Here is a 20,919-nt window from a genome sequence, read left to right as displayed (position 1 = left end):
TGTCTAGGCCTCTACCATTCTGGAACATTCCTTGAACATGCCAAGATATTTCATGCCTTTATACCTATTAGTCCTTAAAGCCTGAACTGAACTATCACCTATTTTTGAGGACTTCCCAGCCCACCCACACTGGGTCGTCATCTTGTGAGCCTGAGCTCCCGTATCTTTTTTATCTCTGTACCTGTATTGATAATGACAAGAGCAGCAGCAGTGCGTGTGGCTGGAGTGCCCCCTAGAATGTGACCCCACGAGGGCAGGAACCCGGCCTGTGCTGTGCACCGTGAAAGCCGTAGTGCCTAGAACAGAGCCTGGTCATGGCAGATGCACAGTGTGTATCTGTGGAATGTAGAACATGACAGGCATGTGCTAGGTGCTTTCCAAGTACTATTCCATTTAACCTTCCCAGAACCTTAAAAGGGAAGAAAGAATATGATCCTCACTTCATAGGTGGAAAGTTTGAGGGTTAAGTACCTTTCCCAAGGTCCAGTAAACGCTGAGTAAGGAGTGCTCAGCGTTGAGATGCAGGTCGAGTGAATCCAGAGACAGCACTGTCACAATGCAGCACACTGTCTGGCACATAGTAGGTGCTCACTCAATAGTTTTTGGAGTGAATGAGCATGAGTATATAGTTCCTCATTTCATTAAAAAAAAAAAGAGAGATGGTTACACGAAGTTACCAGGCTGTACTGAAGGCGGCAGTTCACAACAGTGGGGGTTATGGGCAGGGGCCTGGCAAAGACGTTCAGTTCTGAGCGCTGAGAATGGGCCAAAGCACAGAAAAGTAACTTCTGTTGAACACCTGCTAGACCCCCGCAAGAAGCTATTACTAGCCCCTTTACTAACTGAGGAAGCAGAGGACTGGGGAGACGAAATAAGCAACCCAGAGTCACATCCTTGATAAGCACGGTAGAACCTGCAGGCAAAGGCAGGTCTGCGTGGCTTCTGCCACGCCTGCTGAATTTCACTTGACATTTCTGAAATCAGGAGTGAAAGCTGCACATCTCCACCCTCATTTTTTAGAAGACCCAGGTGAAGGGGTGGGAGTGATATTTTAGTGAAACTCTGCAGCTATGCCTATGCATGTAACCGATTTCATTATTTTCCAGTTGATGTGTTTGTTTTTGCTATGATAATAGCTGGTTGCTAAGCAACTGCTCAGGGAGCTATGATGCTGAACTTTTTTTGGTAACCAAGTAGGCTCCCCAAAAGGGGTGATATGGGTAAGTGTTTGGGGGTCTAATCAAAGGGCTGCCAATCAGCCTGCTCTGCTATCCTGAGTTTTGAGAGGGATCTAGCCCCTTCCGTTAATGAGCAGGCTATTGTAGAGGGGTGGCCACCTTCCTCCTCTGACACTTAAGATTTAACCTCTCTGGGGCCTCAGTTTGGTCACCTGTAATAACACTTACCTCACACAGAAGAACTTTTTCCTTAAGCTAATGGCAAGTCAATATGGTTATCTTCACATGAAAAGGATAGTGCACGCTTACTTGGGACTTCTGATAGAATCGTATTCCTTACCAGTTCTCAAAATTCTAGTTCCTAGAAATGATCAAGGTCAGAGGTCATACCAACAAGGGATTAATCTCCAAAATTTACAAACAGCTCATGCAGCTCTATATCAAAAAAACAAGCAACCCAATCAAAAAATGGGCAGAAGATCTAAATAGACATTTCTCCAAAGAAGACACACAGATGGCCAAGAAGCACATGAACAGCTGCTCAACATCACCAATTATCAGAGAAATGCAAATCAAAACTACAATGAGTTAGCACCTCATAACGGTCAGAATGGCCATCATCACAAAGTCTACAAACAATAAATGCTGGAGACGGTGTGGAGAAAAGGGAACCCTTTTGCACTGTTCGTGGGAATGTAAACTGATACAGCCACTATGGAGAACAGGAGGGATTTTTAAAAAACTAAAAATAGAACTACCATATGAGCTGGCAGTCCCACTCCTGCGCAGGACATATATCTGGAGAAAACCATAGTCCGAAAGGATACATGCACCTCAATTTTCACTGCAGCACTATTTACAATAGCCAAGACATGGAAGCAACCTAAACGTCCATCGACAGAGGAATGGATAAAGGTGTGGTACATATATACAATGGAATATTACTCAGTCATAAAAAAGAATGAAATAATGCATTTGCAGCAACATGCATGGACCTAGAGATGATCATACTACGTGAAATAAGCCAGAGAAAGACAAATACCATATGTTATCACTTATATGTGGAATCTAATGAAAAGAAGAGATACAAATGAACTTATTTACAAAAGAGAAGCAGACTTACAGACATCAAAAACAAACTTATGGTTACCAAAGGGGAAAGGTGCCGGGGGGTAGGATAAATCAGGAGCTTGGGATGAACACACACACACAATACTATATCATAAGATAGATGACCAACAGGGACCTACTGTATAGCACTGGCAACTCTACCCAATATTCTGTGATAACCTATGTGAGAAAGGAATCTAAAAAAGAATGAATATATGTATATGTATAACTGAATCACTTTGCTGTACACCAGAAAGTAACACAACATTATAAATCAACTATACTCCAATATAAAAAAAGGTCAGAGGTCACAAACTGGTGGTCTGTGGGGATGAAAGACATCTTCATCCTGAAGACATGTTTGGTCTGACTCAACAGTGTTTAAATTAAAAAAAAAATCAGTGTCAACACTAAAAATTAAAACATGAATATCCAGATTTTTAGCTCCTCTTGAAAAATATAAAGACCTTCGCCTTGCCCTCCGCCCTCTCCAGAGCAATAATTCCACATCAGAATGCACAGGTGGCAGCTGTCTGAGATGGGGGCTCCAGTCTCCCTAGTGAATTGTACTCAGCATCCTTGGTTCCTTTAGGCCAAGGTCCTGGCCCCAGCAGGCATGTGTATTTGTGACTCCTGATATAAGTCCATTTATTCATTTCACAATGAGGAAACAGGTTGAAAAAAACAGAATTGTTGGAAGTCACACAGTTTTTTACGGCACAGAGTGCAAGCTGGAACCAGGGTCGCAGCAGGTGCCTGTCCACCGTGACATCAGAGTCAATGCCATGATATCCTGCTTAGTCCAGGAAGGATGTGGGCACAGCAGACCAAGAGGGGGCCAGCACGAGACACAGGCCAAAGCAGGCAGGACTTCTAGGTACAGGCTTTTGAAAAGGAAGTCTCAGGTGACAACATTTGAAAGAGGTTCCCTGTCTTGCTTCCAAAGCCCAGCCACCTTTGCAGACAGTTACTGATTTCAGCTGCAGAATCTCTCTCTGGTCCATCTACCTGTCTCTGCTGCTACTTCTGATCCCGTCGCTAGGCCTCCAACATCTCTCACCAGAATGAACACAAGAATCCCCTAACTTATCTCCTCTGGCCCTACTGACTGTGATCCTTCCCTGATGCAACAAGAGTGATCTTCCTTAAATGCACATCTAATCACTCCATTCTCTCAGTGATCTTCCATTACCCCACCCCCCGACCCCGCCTCATAAAGCCCAAACTCCTTAGCATATTTTATGAGAAGTCCTGAGGGACCCACCCTGGCTTACATTTCTGGCCACATCATCTCTTGCTGTTCTCCCCATCAGGGCTCTGGCCACCTGCCTCTCCAGAATGGATCTCTCTCTCTACCTGGAACATCGTCCCCTCTCCTGGCAAACTCCAGCTCAGCCTCAGCCCTCCATTTAGATCTAACCTCTCCAGGACACCTTTTCCTATACTGCCTCCCCCCAGATGAGGCTGATAACCCTGGGAGAGGACACACCCATCACAGTACCTAAGGAGTCTGTGTCTTTGCTCAACTGTCATTCCTGTTGGTCTAAAGCTCTGGGATTCACAGATCCTATCTGTGTGGTTCACAGATATGGGGGCCCCTAAGGTGCCTCGTAAATGGTTACTCACTAAATGAATGGATACTATGGATGGAGAAGAAAGAATCCGGAAAGTCCCACTATCTTTTCACTCTAGACGGAAGTCGCTTTGCTTCTCTGGTCTGTTTTCACATGTGCAGTAAAAGAGCACTGGACAAGATCACTTATTCTCAACTCAGGGTCTCTGGACTCCTATAGGGCCTGTGAAGAAAGGAATGGGGTTTCAGGAGCAATCTGCAATATTTCAAAATGCCTGAGGGGAACCACACACCTTCTTGTGAGGAGGTGGCTAAAGGCCAACTCAACTTCAGGTGACTGTGTAGTACGGAAATGCTAATTAATGGGCAATACCAGTTATCTCACATTGGGTAAGGTCATGATTAGCAGTTATTGACGTCTTTGATCAATAAAACATAGGAAGATGACATAAAACGCAGTCTGTTCATGTGTAATGTTTTTCAAATCACGAGGCCCACGAGGCAAAATTATATAGTCTTTGGATGGGGGAGCAGAGACCACAGACTTTTAAGATGGGGCCAGTTCACCTTCAACTAACTGGAAGGAAGTCTCTGAGGGTGCTCCCGCAGAAGAGACCCAGAAGGTGGGCTGTGGTCCAATAGCGAAGCCTCTCTCTTGCAGGGGGAGGGCAGCCCTCACCCCTACCGTCTGTTCCCTTGGAAGCCCCGCCCGACACACCCAGAGCCCATCATCATGCTGCAAGCTGCAGAGGTTTCACAATTCACAGCAATCAGGGGCTGAAAAGTGCTGTCTAGCCACACGGGGGCGCCCTCACTCTACGCACTGGGATCCCAAGGCCCAGCTGGAGCTGGAAGACAGCTCCATTGCTGGCGTCCCTGCAGGGTCAGGAGTTAGGGTTCATAGAGCTCCCTGCCACAGCCAACGCTTTTTGGGAAGACACCTCTCATCCTCCCTGACTGAGGGTTATGTTGACTCGGGGTCGCTCACCTGTTGTTGTTTTTTAAAACATCTATGTTGGAGTATAATTGCTTTACAATGGTGTGTTAGTTTCTGCTTTACAACAAAGTGAATCAGCTGTACGTATACATATATCCCCATATCCCCTCCCTCTTGCGTCTCCCTCCCACCCTCCCTATCCCACCCCTCTAGGTGGTCACAAAGCACCGAGCTGATCTCCCTGTGCTATGCGGCTGCTTCCCACTAGCCATTTATTTTACATTTGGTAGTGTATATATGTCCATGCCAGTCTCTCACTTCATCCCAGCTTACCCTTCCCCCTCCCTGTGTCCTCAAGTCCATTCTCTACATCTGCGTCTTCATTCCTGTCCTGCCCCTAGGTTCATAAGAATTTTTTTTTTGAGATTCCATACATACACATTAGCATACGGTATTTGTTTTTCTCTTTCTGACTTACTTTGTATTAGACTCTAGGTCCATCCACCTCACTACAAATAACTCAATTTTGTTTCTTTTTATGGCTAATATTCCATTGTATATATATGCCACATCTTCTTTATCCATTCATCTGTCGATGGACACTTAGTTTGCTTCCATGTCCTGGCTATTGTAAACAGAGCTGCAATGAACATTGTGGTGCATGACTCTTTGCATTACGGTTTTCTCATCACCTGTTGTTCTTAATAAAGACAGTCTGGAAGGGACTCCACCTGCTCAGAGGGGAGAGACTGATGCTATGGCATCCCAAGATAACCCTGGAAGGAAACCTGACTCAGAAAGTGGACAGAGAACAGTCTGCCTTCCCTTGATCTAGAGAGCAGGGCAGGGAGGGAGCTCGTATCACATCCATGCTCTGGCTTTAGTACCAAAGGTTTAAAGACTCTTGTGGGAGCTCTTTTGAGAGTGAGACAGACAGTAAGACAGAGACAGACAGAGACAGGCACACACACACACACACACACACAGGGAGGGAAGTGGGGGAGGGCAAGAGACCAGGAGAGAGAGAATTCAGACCCTGCTCTGTTTGGGACAGTCATAAATCCCAGAGCATCCAGACAAGTATGAAGCAGGGCAGGCTGCAGACCTGGGGTCCGACAGATCCTGGTTCAAATCCTGGAGCAGCCTAGGTGCACCTGAGCAGGTTACTTTGCTCCTCTGAGCCTCACCGTTCATCACAATAAAAAGGAGGGGGTAACCATGCCTGCCTTTTGGGCTTGATGTGTGGCTCCAGTGGGACAGTTAATATATGCAAACCACGCCTCATGGTACCTGGATCAGGAAGGTACTCACTTGGCAGCAGAGATAACTCGTGTTGACAAACGACAGTGATAAAGGATTAAAACAAATTTTGACTATTTACATCTTGTGACTTTAGTTTGCTCACGTGGGGACTTTTGGGCCAGGCGAATTCTATAGTCCCTTCCAGTTCAGATGGTTTGTTATTCCATAATAAACGCAACAAGCTGAGAGCTCTCCCCAGCTGCTGGACGCCTGCCCGCCCCCCCGACCCTGCCCTCCATGGGGAGAGCTGGATGGAGTCACAGAGAGTCTGGCTGGCTGACCCCAGCTCCCACCCTAGTGTGAGCTCCCCATCTCGCTCCCAGTCTCCTTCTGGGAACATGAAGAATGATAATAGTACCCGTGGCAGGGACTCCACAAGGGGAGGAAGTGAAATCCCACTTGTCATGCATTCAGAACAGTGCCTGACACTCAGCGAGCACTTCAATAAATGTTAGCCATCACCACCACTTTGATTTGTTTTCCAGAAAAGGCAGTGATCTTCCTAGAATGGTTAGATGAAGGCTGTCTGATCCAAAAATTGGAAGAGGAATGATATGTTTTCATAAAAGCTACAGGAAGAGCATTAGACTGGGAGACAGGAGATGCTTCCTGGACCAAGCTCTGCCATAAACATTTCATGAGGCCAACTGGGGTTCTAGTCTGATCATCGTAAAAATGCAGACACCTGATAGCCTAACTGCCCCTCCAAACCCGGCAGTCAGGGGCCATTTATCTATGGGTGGACTTGGGCAGGTGCTCTCCCCTTCTGGGTCTTGGCTGACCCACTGACAGAGGGAACACTGGACTAGATGACGATCCTAAGGGGGGGTTTCGGCCCCGGCACTGCCCGCGCCTGAGCCCCATGGGTCCTCACCTGAGGTACTCATAGAGTCCGTACATGGGCAGGAAGTCGATGTCGGACAGGAACATGTAGGGCGTGCCCACGTGCTTCATGGCCACGTTGCGCAGCAGGTTCACGGGGTAGAACTGGCCCTCCTTGTACACGATGTGGTAGGCCACGTTGTGGCGGCCCATGAGCACCTCAGAGCCCTGTGCGTAGCGGAGGAACTGCTGGGCCTCAGCGTCCGACAGGTAGAGGGCCAGGCTGATGGGCCCCTCCCAGTGCTTGCAGATGGCCTCGAGCATCTGGAGCCTGCAAGAGACGGAAAACCTGACCCATCCGCGCATGCGCGGGCCTCATCTGCATATACAGGTGTCATCTGTATATCCACGCATCGTCCCGTCCGTTAGCCTGGGGCTGGGGAACTCCATCTCCATCCACAGTTGGTCAGTCAGCTCCAAATCCAAACCCCTGCTCTAAATGTTAATCACTGTGTGATGGAGGCCAATAACCAAACCTCAGTTCCTTTATCTATAAAATGGACACAAAAACACTCACCTTTTTGTGTCTAGTTTTTGAATGCTTCCATCCAGAGGGGTGATATGGAGAGAGTCACATCCCACTATACTAAGCTTTTTCTTTTCAGACTCCTCTTTTCAACAGTGGGTGGGAAAAAATACAGTAAATGATGTAAAGATCCCTTTCCAGCTTAAAACTCCTATACCTTTCCTTCTCCCTCAGCAAAGGCGTACAGCAGCCCTACCACTCTCCTGAAGCAGGGACCAGCCATAGGAGATTTAGCCAAACTGAGGCCATGAGTTACAAGGAGCATTAAAACAAGCAGTAAAAACAAGAGTAATAATAACCACAATTACTGACTCATTACTATGCACCAGACACTTCTCCAGAATTTTCCCCCAAACCTGTGCCCCATCTGTCATTTCCCCCATTTTCCTGATGAAGGAATTGAGGTTCTAGATGTCCAGTCAGCTTTGGTTCTTGGACTTGCACCAAATGTGTGTGGCTAGGTTTCTGGATAGGACTTTGAAGACAGTGAGAAGAAAACACTCTTGGGTGTCTGGCAAAGGCAAGGAAAAAAAACCATGCGAATGTTGGGGACAAAAGTGAGCCTGGGGTGACGGTGTCTTCATTTTTCAGAGCGCTTATTGCTCCAGGGCGCCAGGCAATTTTGCAAGGCTACCCAAAAGGCGCTGAGCCAGGGAGAGGGTGGGGTGGGAACAGAGCCCAGAGAAAAAAACGAAAGATGATCCTAACCAAGAGGGTTCTGCAGAAATGTCTGAAGAGAAATCTATAAAAATGTTCCCTCCCCCCACCCCCCAGAAGCATTAGAAGTGCCTGGTACATAAAATCTATGGTTAAGAAACAGCAAAAGCCTATTTCAATTTTTCCCTACCCAGCCAGAGGTACATAATCAGCAGTCTCCTGGTCAGAATGCCCACTTTATTCGGACAATTACCAGGAAATAGATTCCATGCATTTCCATGCTTCTAAACAAAAGAAAATGGGCACACCTATCTTGTGTCAATGGCTTTCCTGATGGACTTTCAGTTTCCTCTCAGTAATTCTGTGAATTGGTATTTCGTGGATTTGCTTCCTCTTTCACTAAGGAGGATTAAGATATTCATCAGGGTAAAATGCCCTCCATTTCTCATACTTTATAGCACTTGTTAATCAAATTGACCCCAGCCAGTTTTGAAAGAGGCACTACATTCTCCACAATGCTTGATTCCACTGAAATTTGTGTTCGGCCTCTGCTACGAGGGCCCTGGTTCCTGCTGGGCTCTTGAGAATCTGGGATTTTGAATGATCCCACCTGCACCTCAGTTGCATTGTCTGCAAAATGGGAGGACTCTGCACTTGGATGGGAGAGATGTTTGTACCAATCCTTTAAGATTTGGGGAGTACAGGGTAAGAATAATTTCTACTATGTGGACATCAGAGCTGCTAAAGGGAGTGGATGCAGGAGGCATGTCTGACCGAGTGTGAAGAGAGACCAGCTTCTGCTGTGGATTCTCCCACTGACCTGGTTTTGGACTCTGTGTCTGAGTTTTCCGAGCAGGGGGCAAGCCCTGCCTGGTCCAGCCCCATCTTCCCACCTCTGCGAAAAGTTTAGAGTGAGAACAGAGACACAAAATACTGAGGGTTCTCAGGAGAAAGGGGCTGCTGGTGTGACAAACATCATATCCATGCAGACTCTACAGGAAATGGTGCCAGATGTTCCAAAGAAACTCACTGAGTGAAAACGAATCATGGCACAATCACTTCTGTCTCTCTGCCACTAGCTCCAGTCTCTCTTTTCCCTTAAAACCAAGCTCTCTGCCAGGACCCGAACAACAGTCAAACAGACAAACTGAGCGAGCTTCATCATAATGATGATGATGCATAAAGTGTGAGCATGATACAATAAGTCTCTACCATTTATCTGTTGCTCACAGCATGCCAACACATTGTGGCTTTGTCCAAAATGTAAATGTAAATTTGTAACATTTACAGTAATGCTATAAACATAGTGGAGATTCTCATCACTGTTTTACAGGTGAGGAAGCTCCAGGAGGTGGAATGACTTCTTTCAAGTCACATAGCTACAAAGTGGAGGGGCTGGATTCGCACCCAGGTCTGACCCCAGTGCCAGGTATCCAGACCACTACTCAACATGAACTGGTTTTTGGCTGAGAAAGATGTCCCCAAATATCTTCTCATCACCTGTTTCCCCAAACAGAAATGTGTTCTAACCTTGGTGTCAGCTTCCCTCTATTCCTTCCTCCTTCTCCTTGGTCTCTCTTGGAGTCCAAGATCCCCCAGTGTCTCCATCCTTCTCCTGGTTGTTTCTCCCCACACCTATTCCCTAAGGTCTGTCCCTGTGCAGTTCCTGTTGAGTTTTGTGCTGAGTCTTTCTTTGGTGTCTTACGTAGGAAGACAAAAGATCTGGCACAGCAAGGACCTGGGCCAACGGAGAGTGTTTCAAGAGACAAAGATTAATTCAAAAAATGGGGGCTGCCCTGGTGGCGCAGCGGTTGAGAGTCCGCCTGCCGATGCAGGGGACACGGGTTCGTGCCCTGGTCCGGGAAGATCCCACATGCCGCGGAGCGGCTGGGCCCGTGAGCCATGGCCGCTGAGCCTGCGCGTCCAGAGCCTGTGCTCCACAACAGGAGAGGCCACAACAGTGAGAGGCCCGCGTACCGCAAAAAAAAAAAAAAAAAAAAAAAAAAAAAAAGGGTAATTCCTACCCGTTTGGAAAGAATCTTTGAGATTTTTAGTCTGATTATAACACTGTTATGATGAAAGGCCTCAGCCTCAGAGAAGAGCATGACGTGCTGAAGAGCACACCGTGTACGAGAGGAAGGGCTGACACGAGGACCCCCTGTCCTGATGCTCTGTTCCATGCTCTCTCCCCTCCCCCACAGAGCCCGTCATCGCTTCATGCTGGGAAGAGGAGGGCAAAGGCTCAGGAATGGCCAGAGATATGTCTGGAAGACCTAGAAAGAAGCAGGGCTTCCCCCAGGGAGTCCTACTGAGACAGGAAGCCCCAGACAGTCTGCGTAGGTGAAAGGGAGCAGGCAGAGAGATGGCTGATTCGAAACCTAAAAGACTGGGGTTGGAAGGAATTCTAGAATGTTGGTTGGTCAAGCAGCCTGGGCAGGTGGCCACTCAGCCTCTGCTGGAATGGGGAACCCACTGCCTACAAGGCAGACGACTCCAATCTGGTACACAGAGCAAGGCAGGCTGCGGGGTACAGAGGGCAACCATGGGTTCTGCGCTCAGGCAGAACTGGGTTTGAACTCTGACCTGTGTCAGTATCTCTGGGCAAATGACAATAGTTCTTTGAGCTTCCATTTCCACATATGCATAGAGGGGATACTAATACCTTTGTCGATGACAAAATGGCTACAAATTCCTCTCCCTCTATCTATCTACACCTTTTGGTAATACCCTCCGCCACACTGATTCTGAGCTGGCCGTGGGACATGCTTTGGTCCATGGGGCATTAGCCACATGACACAAGCAGAGGTGCTGAAACGTGCTTGCTTGGTGGGGCTTGCCCGGAGCTGCTCTTGTAACCTTGCGAGCGCCGCTGTGTGAACAGCCTGCTTACTTATGACGCTCAAGTGTCTGTCACAGAGCTGGACGTGCAGCAGGCACTCGTACATGACAGCTGTGATTTCTTCCTCACATTCCACTCCTCCCTTTGAAACACCTGGTCCTCCAACAAATATCCAGTGAGCATCTGCAATGTGCAGGTATTGTCCTGGGCCCCAGAATGAACGAGAAAGACAAGGTTCCTGCACTTCTGGAGAGAAGAAATAAACACACCAAGATACGTTCAGAGTGAACTGAGCCCCAGAGGGGCAACAGAACAGGAAACAGGATAAAGATGACGGTGAGGGCAGGCCTGCAGGAGAGGTCAACGTGAGCCCCGGATAATGAGAAGGATTGGCCTTGAGAAAGCCTGGGTGGAAAGCTTTCCAAGAAGAGGGAAGAGCCCTTGGGATACAGAGTTCAGCACGTTCAAGTAAGAAGAAACAGGACCAGTGTGGGTGGCACACAGGTAAGTGCGGGGCAGAAGGGGAGGAGGTTTGGGGGCTGGGCAGGTGCCGGGTCATAGGGGGCCTTCAAGGTCACGGTGGACGGCTCTAATACTATTCTAAAGGCAATGAGAAAGCATGATGTGACCGGATTAAGATCGCCCTGGCTGTTACATGGGGAAAGGAGTACCTTTCACTCTCTAGAACGATGCTCTCCAAGCTTCAGCTGGCTCAGGATCACCTAGGAGGCTTACTACAACACAGATCCCTGGGACCCACTGTAGAGATTCCCGTTCGGCAGGCCTGGGATGGGGTCCGTGCATCTGTGTTCTAACAAGCTCCCAGAAGATGCTGTGTTGCCAGCGGAGGGGTGGGACCTACAGGATGGGACCCCATTAGCTCAGCTCATGTTCTCTTTCTCCTGCTTGCAGAAAACAGAGAGAAGGCCCATCAGCCACACGATTCCCTGGAGCTGTAGCTGGTACTTCAAGGACTTCACTCAAGGAGCAGGAAACAGAGCAAGCATCTCCCGGCCAGGTGGCAGGGATGCTGCGATCAGGATCCCTCCTAGCCGGCCTGCTTTGTCCTTTCAACCATTCTCGTCTGCTGCTGGGATGGGAGGGAAGCTTCCTGAGTGAGTGCCTGGGTGAGAAGCAGCCCTCCCAGCTCCACAGCTGCAGCAAGGAACGTTCATTCTTTCTGAACGGAATTCTAGAGGGAGCTGGGCACGGGAGCCTGCATGCTGGCTCCCCTAATTCGTTGTGGCACTCACGTAGGGCCTACTTCTGACTCAAAGGTTTACAAACAGACCCGAAATGTTTCTTCAATTAAAAATCAATCCAACAGGCACCAGTCAGCCTGCTGGATCATAATTGGATATGTGGGATGGCGGCGTGGAAGGAGGAATTTCTGCCGTCTTCATCCACCTGTGTGACTGCTTTATAATTTTTGATTATGTCCCGCTAAGTGTCTCTTGCTGGGGTGTGGGATTCCTTGGGTTCTCTGAGGTATTGTCTGGATGGCACCACTTGTCACAGCGTGTCAAGGGGATCACACGCCTGCCATGCTGGTGTATGTGTGTGCTCTGAAGGGAAGGCGTCTGAGGTTAGCGTTTGCAGCAGATGTGAGAGGTGCTGGGGCTTTCTTTTAAGTTGGCTGGGAAGGGAGGTCCTGCCGGGTTTCCTGCAGCCCAGGCTGGATGCTTCGGGCTGGCCACAGAAAGAGGGGCTCTGTCCTGTCTGTATTCTTTGGTTAATAACAAGTGTATACATAAGGCTGGATTTGAGTTGTTAATAATTAAAAATGTTTGTCTTCTAATTGTTTGTAAATTCCGGGTAGCAAAGGCCATAGCCAGCATAGAGGTGAAAAACATTAAGGAAAGTGTGCTAATATTCGTGGCCCACTTGCTAATCACTGGGCACTTTCCAGCGTCTTACTTTATAAAACCCAGACAGCCATCTGTGAACTTGACGATATTATTGCCACTTCATAGGTAAGTAGAGTGAGGCTCAAATAGCCTGAATAACTTGCCCAAATTCACACGGTTAGGAAGGGGTGCAACTCGACTTTGAACCCAAGTCTTCCTGTCTTTTTCTCCCCCTACATCACTTTCTCTCTCCTAAATACCTACCATGTGCAGATGCTGTGGTCAGAGAATACAGACCTAGCAAGTACTGACTGAATGTAAATATGTCCCAGGGCTTTCCCAGAGAGTCTCACATTTTCACCTGAGTTTGCAGGTAACCACTGGCTACTGATCTTGATGAATATCTTGGTGACAAGCTGAATGTACGAAGAGCAGTCGTGAACGTGACCAAGGAAAACCAGGATGCTCTGATGGGAACCTGGGATCACCTGGAACTCACTCACCTGGCCAGATCGTAGTATCTGGGCTTCAGGTGCCTCATCTGAGGGGACTGAGATACATTTATGCTGCCTGGAGAACAGAAGACCAATCTAGACCATCATGCAGCACGAATATTAAGCATTAGGTTTTGTTTTCATTTTAAATGGCACAGAGGAGAAGGAAAAATAAATGTAAAGAGCAGCTGTTACGGTGGGTGACTTGCTGTTGTGCTTGGCGGGGAAGGGTGTGCACATCCAGGCTGAGAAGGAAGGGGAGGGGTGACTTGGGACACTGGTCTAGGCCAGTCCCTCATGGAGCCTCACTGGGAACCTGGCAGGTTTGAGCTGGCAGGGCTGCCCACCTCACCCGGTTTCCCCAAGCCCTGCCTACCTGGCCGAGATCTTTTGCTCTTCTCACCCTCACCCTGAGCACAAGCACCTGAGCTCTAACCGTGTGTGCCCCAGAGGGCCTGGCATCCTCTCCATCCTGTGGATATGCTGCACGCTCTACCTGGGGGCTGGCAGGGGGCTCCTTCTCTCCCTACGAGCCTTCCACTGTCAGTCCACCCAGCCTCCCTGGGGGACATATGCCCTCTCTTCCTTTCTCTGCCCTGGCCAGGGTGGGGGCTCCTCCTGGAGCATCTCTCTGTTGTCAGAACCTGTTCCCTGCCTGTGCCAGCCAGAATTCTAAGCTGGCCCCAAGACTCCTGCCCCTGCCCTGGTGTATCACCCTGTAGCACCATCCCCCCCCTTGAGTGCGAGCGGAACCTGGGAATACAATGGGATATTACTCCTGTGACTATGTCATATAACAGACTGGAGAGATTCTCCTGCTGGCTTTGAAGAAGTAAGTTGCTATGCTGAGAGGGCCTGAGGGTTGCCCCCAGGAGCTCAGAAGGACCCCAGCTAACAGCCAGCAAGGAAACGGGGACCTCGGTCCTAGAGCTGAATCCTGCCAAAGCCTGAACGAGCTTAGAAGTGCACTCTGACTCCGAAATGAGACTGCAGCCCAGCCAACACCTGGATTTCAGGCCTCAGACCGCAAGCAGAGAACCTGCTAACACATATCCAGACTCCTGACCCAGACACCGTCAAATTAAAAAAAAAAAAATGTGTTTCTAAAACTGCAAAATCTGTGGTGATTAAACAACAATAGAAAACGAATACATGGTCTGAACTCTGAATACACTACATATTCCTTGAAAGCAGGAATAGGGTCTTCTTATGTAGTCCCAGCCCCACAAGAGGCTGGCACATGATTCTAATAGATGCTTACATAGTATCTGCTGAGCAATCACGTGAGTTTTGGAGATGAGAAAAGTGAGGCCACAGGAAGGAAAGACCTTTCCTGAGATGACATAGCAGGTCAAGGACCCAGCTGGTGCCAGAAGCTCTGTGCTTGTCCTTTTTATCCCGTTTGGCCTTTGTTACCTGTTATGGTCAGCAAGTTCTCTGACAGGTGTCCCGGAGGCTGTGCATCTCCAGGAAACCACTAGCCACGAAGCCATTAATTCTGTGAGCCGTCATTTGCTAATAAGCAGAGGGACTCACAAAGCAAAAAGGAACCTGCTCCCACAGCCGCTCTCAGCACGCATCATTCCCGGTTGCCTCCGGAGGCAAGGTCGCCCTCCCTCTCCCGAGCTCCCAGACTGCTTACTGTCTGTGAACCTTTTCGTGTCCCAGTGCTGTTCCTTTGTTTGTTCACTCATTCTTCAATCACTCGTGACTAATCACAAGTGACATTTATTGAACACTTACTAAGTGTGCCAGGTACTGTCCTCAGCACTTTACAGGCATTAATTCATTTAATCCTAAAACGACCCCCATGGAATCTCATCCATAGGCTGGACAGGCATCTCCAAAGTGGCTCAAAGACAGAATGAGACCATTAAACTCCCTTCCTAATTGTGGGAGTCGAGGGGGAATGACATGAAGGAAACTGGGTCAAGGGCAGCCACTGTGGACATCAGTAAATCAAAGAGGAAGCTGGTTAGCCGAGGTGCGCAGAAGGCACAAAGGACGGCCAGGTACAGAAAAACTGCAGAGACCTGAAAGGCTCTGAATCCATTCACCTCCTGGCAGCCAGAGAGATGTTTTCAAAAATATAAATTACAGCATAAAACTTTGTGTAAATTTCTACAATAGGTTCTCAACCACGTTTAGAAACCCAAATGTTTTATGAGTTTCTAATGTTTATAAACTTAACCTCATGCAACTTTCCTCTCAAGCTCCCTCTCAAGTGATGCTTCAGTCACACTGGTCTTCTATCAGGTATCTGAATACACAAGGCCCTTCTTACTGCAGGGCCTTTGCACTTGCTGTTTTGTCTGCCTGGAAAACTTTTCTTAGCAACTCACATATCTAACTCCTTTTCTCATCCTCAAGTCTCTGCAGAAATGTCCTCTCCTTAGAAAGACCTCTCCTGACCACGCCACCTAAAGAAGGTCTCTCACTTGACATTGATAATATGTGTTTCATCCTTCAAAGCACTTATCACAATTATAATCATTTGACTTAATTATTTACTCTTTTTATACCGCTAGTCCCATTTTCTCAATGCTGGCCGCACATGGCAACTTAAAACAATTCAAGGTCTCCACCCCACAAAGATTCTTACTTAACTGGTTTGCAATGGAACCTGACCATGAATTTGTTTTAAAAGTTCCTCAGGTGATTCAATTTGTCCCCAGTCAAGGTGGAGAATCAGTGCAACAGACCATAAGCCACATGAGGGCAGGGATCATGTCAGTACTTCCTGATAAAGGCTCCAGGAATGATGCTGGCCTCAACAAGCATATAAGGCAAACAAACAGCAATCGCTTTCCAGCAGCAATTGTGGGTCCAGTCCATGTGTTTCCCTATAATACACTCCCCCTTTCCTTGAGGTAATTTGAGTAGAGCTCTATTTTTTTAGAATCAATTCTTCATCCTCACAAACAACCAGCACCATCAAGAGACAGGTGCCCTTGGTTTTCAGTGCTGGAGAGGGATGATACATAAGACCTATCTTTTTTTTTTTTTGCGGTACGCGGGTCTCTCACCTTTGTGGCCTCTCCCGTTGCGGAGCACAGGCTCCGGACACGCAGGCCCAGCGGCCATGGCTCACGGGCCCAGCCACTCTGTGGCATGTGGGATCTTCCTGGACCGGGGCACGAACCCATGTCCCCTGCATCGGCAGGCGGACTCTCAACCACTGCGCCACCAGGGAAGCCCAAGACATAAGCCCTGTCTTATCAGGCTTCAAGGTTCTAAGCCTGTGAGGCCATCTCTCCCTTCTCCATTCGACTGGGTGAAGGACAGCGGCGAGGGGACTGTGTGGAGGGTGAGGGCCCATCTGCCTACCTGTCCATGGAGAGCTGAGCAACCAGGGTGACGTCCGTGTTGTCGGAAGTGGGCTCATACTCGTAGTGTAGGAAGTACAGGTGGGTTCGGTGGACGGTGAAACGCTCTCGCCGGAACTCATAACACAGGTCGTCCTCATCCAGCTCAGAGAGCTGCTTCTGGAGCTGAAAGGCAGGCAGGAGGGCTTGGCAACAAGAAGAAAGTCCCCGAGGGCGCCTACCTGTTGTGCCCTGTCCTCCCCTGAGTTTGGTACCCATTGGACCTTATTGATGGGCCAATCAGAGAAGAACAGGATCCTGTTTTCATTTTCCTCTGCAATTTAATCTGACTTCAAAGAGGTGAGGATAAAGGGCAGCTGCCTCACCCTCTGAGGAATGAGATGCTCTGAGCTAACAGTGATGGTGGTGGCGCTGACAAAGGTATAAGCAACCACAAAGTCCTTATATAAAACAAAAAATGTTTTCCTTCATGACCCAGCACAACAATTTCAAATAACAGGGGGGAAACTGTCTATGAACAGAGTTAACGGGAACCAAATGGAGCAGTACCTTTGTGTGACCTGGTGCTTTTCTCTCTCCAGAGCTACAGATTTCAATCTCTGTACCAGGTATTGGAAAGAAAACGCAAACCCATAAACAAAACAAAACATCTTTTCTTTCAATTTCATCCAAGTTTAATCAGTCTCAGTACCCACTCTTTTTCTCCCTCTCTTCTAATGCTTTGACGTCTTTTACTTTATTAATCTGCTTGTAGGAGTTCTTTACTTACCTCTCCTATTCTCCTTCCTACCCAACTAGTGAAAGAGTGAGCTGTCCTGCTAACAGGGAACTAGGAACTTAGCATTTCACATAAGCAGACGCAGATATACAGGTTTCCAGATCTGCCGATAAGCAGCTGCCTGATACACAATATCCCTCCCAGGCAGGTGTGACTGACTATGCTCGCCTTATAGGTGAAAAATTGCAATGAACAAGTAAAAGAACTTCGACAGTTATGGAAATTCAATCAGTGGATGTGAGGTAGCAGAATGAATGGGCTGGGAATAGGTAGGAGAGAACTTTTTCGGGTGATGGGAGTGTCTTATGTCATGCTCAGAGTGATGGTTATTTGGGTGTACACATTTGTGAAAATACATGTACACTTAGAATGGGTGGATTTATCATATGCAAATTGTATTTCAATAAAACTTATTTAAAGAAAATAATAATTTGCCAAAGGTCACATGGTTGCTTCCAATATTTCTTCTGTTACATGAAACTTGTCCATCACATGATGACATATAGTTGAATATAGATTAAACTTTACATGACTAGGGTTATTAAGAGCTGAATGCAACAGAATATTTTTCCAAAAAGATATATATATATATATATATATATAAAATCTCTAAACCAACAAGAAAATATATTCACTCACTTCTCTATGACCTATCAATTAAGACCACTGCCTTGAACTAGGTGATATGCTATGATTATTCTTTTGTCTACAGTTCCAATGATTTTATTGTTAAGGTCAAATGTATTATCCTTCTTTATTCTCTACCAGTAGTTCAAAATTATGGTAAATTTTAGTTTGCTTTATATTAATACCATGCTGATCTTGTAATTTTTGTGTTTGTATTCCTGAAAAAAGACTTTTTTTTCTTTTTAAAAATATGTTGTTTTTTAAATAAATTTATTTAAAAAAAAAGACCACTGCCTTGACAGGTTAAGCTATATTATTTCTCAAGATGTGTGCGCTGACAGCTGACTGCATTCAATGCTCCAGTTTCTTCATTGCCCCCTCCCCCATATCCTTCCCCTTTGTCATGTGACTTTTGGTGCTGCCCACTACAGAGGCAAAGCCGATTTCTCTAATCCTTGAATCTGGGCTGGACTTGTGACTTGCTTTGGCAGACAGAATGGAGGGGGAAGCACTGATGCCCCAATCCTGAGGCTAGGGCTCGAGAGGAAGTGCATGCTTCTTAGGAAAATGCCTGGCTAGCCTGTTGGGGGAGGAGAGACAGCTGGAGCAGAGTGGAGTCTCCCCAGTTGCCTGTCACGTGAGCGAGCCTGGCCAAGATCAGTAGAGCTGCATCCATAAACACTTCTCACTGTACACCACTGAGGTTTCATGGGTTTGGACCACTAGATAACAGGCGGTGTCACTGGCATTTTGTGTGGGGTACCTTTTCATTGTGTGCGTCTGTCCCACATACCACAGGGCGGTTGGTTTCCAGGGCCCCAGCCCAATAAATGTTCGCAGGATTCTCCAGATGGCTGTGTACAACTCCAAATGCACACCCATATGTTCCCAAAGGCCACTCGGGGAATTGGTTGTGATCAAGTGATCTATGAGACGTTCTCAGCTATCTTTGACATTTTTTTTTTTGCAGTACGCGGGCCTCTCACTGCTGTGGTCTCTCCCGTTGCGGAGCACAGGCTCCGGACACGGAGGCTCAGCGGCCATGGCTCACGGGCCCAGTCGCTCCGTGGCATGTGGGATCTTCCCGGACCGGGGCACGAACCCGTGTCCCCTGCATCGGCAGGCGGACTCTCAACCACTGCGCCACCAGGGAAGCCCTGAGGCCACCCGTTCTTCTTCCAACACCTGTCCTTTTGATGCTTTAGGACAATGGGCAGAAACATCTGATGGTTAAAATAACACTCAGAAGTGTTGCTTTACACTTTCAGCTTTCACTTTCAGCGGCCTGGATATCCATTTCTTCATCCATTCCTCCCAGTGTCTATATGAGACTGGCAGGGCTGCCCTCTTGCCCCCAGTTGATGGATGAGGAAACTGGAGCACCAGGGATGTGCACGGAAAAGCTGGGGCTCTAAGTCACGTCTCTTGGAACCTAAATCAGGGCTCTTCCCTGGGGTTTCCATGAAGTGGTTAAGTTTTATTAAACCACGTGGACAGGCAGAGAAAAATTACCAGCTCGCTGGTTGCCTGCTGTGCATATTAATCAACAAAATTCCAGGAACCCAAAACACTGTTTTCCAAGGAAACCAAACCATGGGCCACCTTCATTCTTTCGTGGGAGGGGAGAAGCATGGACCATTCAGTGACGGTTCAGAGAGGGTCTGCTGAGCACTGACTGAGGCTCTGAGAAAATAAGAAAAAGGCATGGTCTGCTCCCTCCCAGCTATCAGTATTAATGGGTACATTGCACATAATTAATAGTCCCTTATTTTATGCCAAGCCCTGTGCTAGAAATGGGGAATGAACCCATTTCTGCACTTAAATTGTTTATACAGTCTGGGTGGGGAAACAAAGAAGCAAGTTAGCAATTGTAAAACTGTGTATTCATAATGCAAACAAAACTCAAGGTCGGGGGATGTGCTATGTGCTACACTGACCTAAGCTCCTGACCTGTCTTACCTTACTTAGTTCTCATCAAGCCAACCAGGTAGGAAGAGTCCTACCTGATTCCCATTTACAGGCGAGAAAACTGAGGCACAGAGAGTTTGAGTGGCCTGAAATCCCAAAGGGAGTATTCCTAACATCTTACGCAAGGCAGTCTTGCTCCAGAGCTGTCCTCTTACCTACCGCACGAGGAGCCAGTTAGGGGAGGAAGATTCAGCCAAAAGGAGAAGAGGGCAGGGGCTGCAACTGACAGAGGCACAGGAGAATCGAGCACCTGGCGGGTTTGGAAAGGTGACAGCCAGAGCCCAGGTGTGTGAAGGAAGGATGTATCCCTGTGGCCCAGACACACCCTCTGAGTATCTGGACCGTGACTCCCACCTTTATCCCCTCTCCTGGCCACCCAAGCAAACACTGTGATGCTTCAGGCTCTGGAACTTAACACGCCATGGAACATCACTGGAGGCTGGCCTCGGGCAGCCTGTTGTAGGGCTCTGGACGCCATTCACCCTGGGCTCCGCTGCCCGCTGTGTGATTAAAGAGCTGGTGACAGGCGGCCCGCATGTGAGAACAACAATGCATTCTGGGGTTTCTCTGGGGTTTGTCTGGGATACAGCTGTTTCCACAGAGCCATCTGTTCCCTGGTAGCTTCTGTTTACATGTGTCTTAATTTTAACTTCTCACTGAGCCACCGTGAGGCCGTTGTCTTTTCTTCTTAGTGAGCTTAGCATCAGGGGATGTGACCCCACAGGCGGCCCATCACCCTTGTAGCACGAGGGGGTTGAACGTGGAAGCCCTCATTTCAGAGGCGAGGCAGGGGGCTGGGAGCAGCTGGATGGGAAGGCATCCAGGACATGCTTTCTGGCCAATACTCGTAAGGACACCGCCTGTGGCCTGTAGCC

At 48.0% G+C, this 20,919-nt stretch overlaps 1 protein-coding gene across 1 annotated transcript in view; it reads right to left on the bottom strand.

Moving 5' to 3' along the window:
* The window catches only part of LARGE1 (LARGE xylosyl- and glucuronyltransferase 1), a 594,073-nt gene that overhangs the window by 23,231 nt on the left and 549,923 nt on the right, over positions 1 to 20,919 (bottom strand). Inside the window, exons 11-12 of the mRNA XM_081247955.1 lie at positions 16,673 to 16,836; positions 6,975 to 7,253 (exon numbers count right to left, since the gene is read on the bottom strand). Coding sequence (XP_081104081.1) covers positions 6,975 to 7,253; positions 16,673 to 16,836 — 443 coding nt within the window. The remainder of the gene's footprint in view (positions 1 to 6,974; positions 7,254 to 16,672; positions 16,837 to 20,919) is intronic.

This window comes from Mesoplodon bidens (assembly GCF_964165515.1).
Source record: "Mesoplodon bidens genome assembly, chromosome: 11".
NCBI lineage: Eukaryota > Metazoa > Chordata > Mammalia > Artiodactyla > Ziphiidae > Mesoplodon > Mesoplodon bidens.
Note: the sequence above shows the minus strand (reverse complement) of the source record. Positions and strands in the feature narration are given on the sequence as shown.